Here is a 6,000-nt window from a genome sequence, read left to right as displayed (position 1 = left end):
CGCTCCCCTCCGCCCGCAGGCAGCCCGGGGCGGCCGCCGCTTTCAAAGTTTGTTTCTGGAGCGTGTTGTGGTTCGCAGGTGAAAAAGCCTGTCTGCAAACAGCCGCCGGCGAGCTGCCCCGGCGGGGAGAGGAGGCGCGGCTTTGTCAGCGCCGCACAAAACCCCCGAATTCCTCCAAACTTTCTTAGGCGTGCGAGGGAGGCGGAAAAAAATATATATTGGGGCCTTTTCATTGCTTGCTTTACCTCTGGCCAGGCTCAGTCTAAACCCTTCGCTCCCCCCTCTCCCCCGGATAATCCTCCCCTTTATTTTAGAAACACACAAAACCAGGTTCCACGCAGCGCTATAGTGGCTACAAGTGAAAGAGAATTGAGCGCCCTGAATCGCTGGGGGAAAATTGGTTCGGCTGAATAGCCCCAGCGAGGGACAGGGCGGCTAATCAGGGCCAGGGGGTGCTGCCGGCCCCCCCCAAACAGGTGGACGCGGGACTCTCTCAATTACCGCGTCCTCGCATCTGAGGTTTCTGCAAATCCTTCCCTCCCGCATCACGACGTTTTAATTAAAGAGAGGAAGGAAAGAAACCCCGGCATCCAGGCGCTATAATGTATCGTCGCCTATTTGGGGGGGAGGGGGGAGGAAAAGGAAAGGCGGGGGGCACGACAAGGGCTTAGAAGGACAAGGGAGAGCCGCCCGGGTGCCCCGCCGGGGCAGCGGGCACCTTTCGGGGGTGACAATTTGCAGAACTCCCGTTCGCTGAACACTGGTCTTTTTTTTTTTTTTTTTTTTTTTTTAAAGCAGCGAAATCCAGTCCTGGACTCAACTCCCTCCACATTTATTTAAGGCTAATCACCAGCTACCCTGTGAGGGGAGAGGGGTGGAATTAAACTTAGTTTAATTAACATTAATACACTGTCCTAATTAATGGGTTGGCTATTAATTTATACATGCTGGGGAGGCTCGCAGATAAGTGACAATTTATTAATTATCTTCCAGCTCGGTTGCAACGGAGCTGATTGCAGATGGGTTGCCAAAATAACTCGAGCATGGTTGCGTGGTAGTTGCTTTAGAAAAAAAAAATCATTCTCCCCCTTCTTTAAAAAAAAAAAAAAGGAAGAAGAAGAAGAAGAAAAAAAAATCCTCACGCTCACTCGGAGTGGCTCTTCTAACCCCAGCAAGAACTGGAGCACTCTTTTCCACCCAACTTGTGAATCGCACTTGCCTTCTAATTTGCCACATGCAAAACGATTCCTCTGCTTTGCAAGTTGCTTTTTAAGAAGGGAGAGAGAGAGGAAAAAACCCAGCTCGCACACGAGCGATTTGTGCGTCTTAAACTGGAAGGAAATTGTGCGTGGAGAGGGGGGGCTCGTCTTCCTCTCTCTGCCCCAACCCACCGTGCTCCAGCCCGGCGCCTCGGCTCGGGGAAGATCCATGGTGGCATCCCCATGTCATTCTGCTCAAAGTGACTTCATGTGATGTCAGCTTTAAATGTACGAGACCGTGATCTGACGCTCAGGAAGATGTTTGCTATCAAAATGTGACTGTGGCCACACTGCGCTGCTTGGATGAGTCTCGCCGGCGCTGGGCAAAGGTAAGTGGTCCCAAGGCGAGTCCCGCCGCCCCTCGCCGTGCCCCCCGCCCCTGCTCCTGCATTTCCCGGACCGTGGCCATCGGTGGGGCTGGGCTGGGTGGCATTGGGCTGGAGGAGGCTTTTCTTTTTCTTTCCTTTTTTTTTTTTTTAATACTAACAAGGTCTAGCTTGCATGTTACTTTAGCGTGTTCCGCTTAATGAGCAGTAATCTGGTACCCTACGTGCCATTGTTCTTGGATATGTTCATTTGAATGTAAATAGGGAGGGGGTGCCGGTGGGGGGTGGGGTGGGGGGAGAACAAGGTGCTTATTAAATTGATTTGTCTCCTGGCTTTTCTGGAATGCAGAGCCGAGAGTGGGAGCGAGTCGCTGCTCACACCAAGTTCCCGCACGGCGGAGCGACATGGCGAGCCCGGGGTCGCTGGAGACGGTCATGCCTTCCTCCTGCCCCCGGCACGACGGCAGGGCCGCCGCCGCTAACCCCTCCAAGACCCTGGCCTTCTCCATCGAGCGGATCATGGCCAAGACGTCGGAGCCCAAGCCGGCCTTCGAGCAGCGGCACAGCGGGCCGGGGCCGGAGCCGGGCAAGAAGCCGCTGAGCCTGTGCTCGCCCCTGCCCTGCGTGATCCCTATCCCGCCGCTGGGCTACGAGCTGCCCTCCAAGACTCTCAACTACTCGGAGCTGTGGAAGAGCAGCCTGCGGGGCGGCGCGGGGCTCTGCAAAGCCAACTGCGGCGTCTGCTGCAAGGCAGAGCTCGCCCTGGGCCAGCCCAGCGGCCGGCTCATCAAGCCGCAGGTCATCCACCAGGCAGGGGCCGTGCCGGCCACCCCCCGCTCCCTCTACTACTTCAACTACCTGGACGCCGCGTACCACCCGGCCGACCTCCTGCACGGACAGCTCTTCCCCGCCGGCCTGCTGGGCGCCCCGCCGCCGGGGGGGCTCTCGGCCCACCAGAAGCTTTTCCTGCTGGAGAATGCCAAGCTGGCGGGGCTGGCGGCCGAGAAGCTGCCGCCGCCGCCGCCCTTCGCCCACAAGGAGCGGCTGCCGGGACACCTGGATCAGGTGATGAAGGAGGCGGCGGCGGCGGAGCGCGGCGGCCCCCCCAAGGGCCACGGCAAGATGGGGGGCGGCGGCGGCGGGGCGGCGGAGGGCAAGCCCAAAAACTTTACCTGCGAGGTCTGCGGCAAGGTAAGGGGGGCGCCGGCACGGGGTGGGGGGCCGGGGGCGGCCGGCGGCGGGGCCGTGCCTGACCTCGCCTTCCCGGCGCTTCCCCGCAGGTGTTCAACGCGCACTACAACCTCACCCGCCACATGCCGGTGCACACGGGGGCCCGGCCCTTCGTCTGCAAGGTCTGCGGGAAGGGCTTCCGCCAGGCCAGCACCCTGTGCCGGCACAAAATCATCCACACCCAGGTAGGTGGGGGGCAGCCGGGGTGCGGGAGGCGGCGGCCCCCCCCCCCCGCTCTCCGCGCAGCCCCCACTGACGGGCCTCTCGCCCCCCTGTGCAGGAGAAACCCCACAAGTGCAACCAGTGCGGAAAAGCGTTCAACAGGAGCTCCACGCTCAACACCCACATCCGCATCCACGCCGGCTACAAACCCTTCGTCTGCGAGTTCTGCGGCAAGGGCTTCCACCAGAAAGGTGAGCTGAGCCGGGCCGGGCCGGGGCCCTCGCCCATCATTAGCGGGGATTAAACGCGGCGAGCCCGGCCCGGCTGGGGGAAGCGAGGGGCGCAGGCAGAGCCGCCGCCGCCGCTCCCAATTACTTCCCCTCTAAGCCGGGCCGCATCGCCGGGCACTGCTGACGGTTCTCCCTAAATGCTTTTTAAATGAGGTGCCGGGCCTTGGTCCTAATCCAGAGCCCTCCGTTTGCCGCGGGTCAGCGGGCTGACCCTGCCTCTCATTTGTGCCGTGCCAGTTGCGCGCTGCTCCGCGCTGACGCGGACCGAGTTTGACAAGTGGGACGGGGGTGCGGGGGGAGACACTTCCTAATGCCCCCCTTACCTGTGCGCCGTGCGGCCAGGGCACCCTCGGGTAACCCCTTTTTCCACCTTTTTCCTCCTTCGCAGGCAACTACAAGAACCACAAGCTGACCCACAGCGGAGAGAAGCAGTACAAGTGCACCATTTGCAACAAAGCCTTCCACCAGATCTATAACTTGACTTTCCACATGCACACCCACAACGACAAGAAGCCCTTTACGTGTGTCACTTGCGGGAAAGGATTTTGCAGAAACTTTGATTTAAAGAAGCACGTCCGAAAGTTGCACGACAGCGTCTCCAGCGCTCCTCCGCCGCGGGACCCTGGGCGCAGCGGGCAGAGCTAAGGGCCCGGCGCGCCGCCCCATTCGGACCTTCTCCACCAGGCCAGCACTATTTATCCAAACCAGCCTTCGCTTCTCTGTCTTTTCCCCAGCGAGCTCAGCCGCCGGTAGCAAGCGACCCCGAGCCGCAGTTGTACATAAGAGGAATCTTATTTAACGGCGCGTTGCGCCGCCGGAGCGGGCCAGGAGGGGCCGGGCTGGCCGCCCCCCGCGCCAGGACAGCGCTCTTTATACGTGTCTGTAAATCTCCATTTTAAATGTACGCTCGAATAAGTGAGGAATATATATCTATATCTATATCTATCATGGGACAATAAACCGGCCCTTCGCAGGTGTCTCATTTCCCACCTCGGCCCCGGCCCGAGCGGGGACCGGGCTGCACGGCGCTATCCCCCGCGTGAACGCGGCGTGCGGGAGCTGCGGGAGTCGGGCCCTGCCGCTCCAGGGCCCGCCGAAAGCCGCGGGCATCGCAGGAAGCAAAACCAGGGCGGGAGGGAGCCGGGCGGCTTCAGAGGGCTGCAGCCGCCCCCCGGAACGGGGGCAGCGCCGGTGCGGGACCCCCGGCCGGCAGCGCGAACGGCGGCTCGGAGTTTCCCAGAGCTGCTTTCCGGGGTCGGTTCATTACGGCGTGTTTAAGCCGCTCCTGAATGACTATCTTTCCTTGCATGCAGATAAAATGATCTCACGCTTGCTTTCCGAGTAATGACCCAAATTAAGAGAGAAAACACAGACCCTTCAAACCGCATTACATTAATCTAATCACTCCCAGCAGGCCTCAGAAACTCTTTTTGATCAGAATATGGATAATCAAGCACTTGGATTACACTAAATATTCCCTTCTCATCTCCCCCCCTCCCTCACTTTTAATACGCAAGTGTCTATTCTGGCCACGTCGTTAGGAACAATATTATTCTAGCGGAGAAAGGAGATTGAGGCGGCCGGGCGTGTGCGTGCTGCTCGGGCCGGGCTTGCCAATGAAGAGGGGAACGAGACAGGCACCGAAATGCCCGGGGACGGCGTAATGGGGAGCTCACCTTTCTCCGCTTAATTGAGTGGTTAAATAGTAGGAGGCGAGGACGAGCACAGCTCGCCGCCGAGCGCAGTAACGGGAGGCGACCCCTCGCTCCGGGTTTCTGGATCATTATTCGGCTGCGATGTTCCGCGCTCCCCGAGGAGCGGGCTGGGGGCTGGGGCCAGGGCTGGCGGACCCCGTGCTCCCGCTGGAGGGATGGGGCGATTTCAGAGTTTCTTGGGGTTTGCATTTTCCAGTGTCAGAAGTAGCGTTTTGATGGTTTGAGGGGCGGAAAAGGATGTCCAATTATCCTGGCAGTGGGGAAAGATCGTGACAAAAATCTGTTAAAATATTTTGGGAGAGTTTTAGGTTAAAAAGAAATAAAAAAAAAAAAGAAGAGGAAAAATGCAAACCCCGTCGCCGTTAAGTCACCGCTCTGGACACCCTGTCGGGGGAAAGGGTCCCGCAAGCGAAGGGGCTGCAGCTCAAGCCTTTGCAGGCGGGAGCCGAGCCCGGCTCTCCCGACGCCGCGACAGACGGGGCGGGACAGCCCACGGGCCGGGGACAGAAGGGGGGGACCCCTTTCTCCGAGAGGGCAGTGTATGGGGAGAGGCCACGGCAGGACAAGGATCCGGAGGAGGGGAGTGGGGCGTGCGCATCCCGAGGGGCGGCTACGGAGCCGGTGCCGCTGTCAGGTCCGGGGGAAGCTCTGCTTCCTCCGCACCTCGGGCCGCGGGAAAAGGTCTGGGCTGCCAGTCGGGAGCCGAAAGCGGGAGCCAGGCGCGGCTACAGGCCCCATAGACAGCGCGCAGGCTGCTTCCTCAGCATCCCTGATGGGCGAGAGCAGTGCGAAACCCGCTCCCGGGAAGGGAATTAAGGAAGCGCGTTCTTATCGCATTTTTATAAAAAGCGGTGTTGTTTACAGAGCCGTCTGTGAGGGGGGAGGGAGTCATTCCCGTCACGGTTAAGGGCATCCTCGGGGCACCCTGCAGGGCCGTATCGGCCGCCGCTGGGTGGGCTTGGTTACCTGGCCCCCCCCGGGTGGCGGCGGGCAGCCCTGCCCGGGCCGGCTGTCGCTC

The 6,000-nt window shown here is 60.2% G+C and overlaps 1 protein-coding gene across 1 annotated transcript; it reads left to right on the top strand.

Annotated features, from left to right (window-relative positions):
• The first annotated feature begins 851 nt into the window (after positions 1–851).
• Positions 852–4,244, top strand: FEZF2 (FEZ family zinc finger 2). Its single transcript, XM_027722986.2, has 5 exons — positions 852–1,588; positions 1,935–2,776; positions 2,866–3,000; positions 3,096–3,228; positions 3,656–4,244. Exons 2-5 carry the CDS (start codon positions 1,991–1,993, stop codon positions 3,910–3,912), a joined length of 1,311 nt encoding a protein of 436 aa, XP_027578787.1. The 5' UTR covers positions 852–1,588; positions 1,935–1,990; the 3' UTR covers positions 3,913–4,244.
• The last annotated feature ends 1,756 nt before the right edge of the window (positions 4,245–6,000 follow it).

This window comes from Pipra filicauda, unplaced genomic scaffold (assembly GCF_003945595.2).
Source record: "Pipra filicauda isolate LSUMZ 115617 unplaced genomic scaffold, ASM394559v2 scaffold148_size1903560_pilon, whole genome shotgun sequence".
Taxonomy (NCBI): domain Eukaryota; kingdom Metazoa; phylum Chordata; class Aves; order Passeriformes; family Pipridae; genus Pipra; species Pipra filicauda.
Note: the sequence above shows the minus strand (reverse complement) of the source record. Positions and strands in the feature narration are given on the sequence as shown.

Bases quoted from the DNA above. Each gene is read 5' to 3' on its own strand.
- FEZF2 (XM_027722986.2), top strand. From the start codon at position 1,991: ATGGCGAGCCCGGGGTCGCTGGAGACGGTCATGCCTTCCTCCTGCCCC. The intron at 2,777-2,865 runs GTAAGGGGGGCG...GCTTCCCCGCAG, and splicing joins CCTGCGAGGTCTGCGGCAAG to GTGTTCAACGCGCACTACAA. The intron at 3,001-3,095 runs GTAGGTGGGGGG...CCCCCTGTGCAG, and splicing joins ACAAAATCATCCACACCCAG to GAGAAACCCCACAAGTGCAA.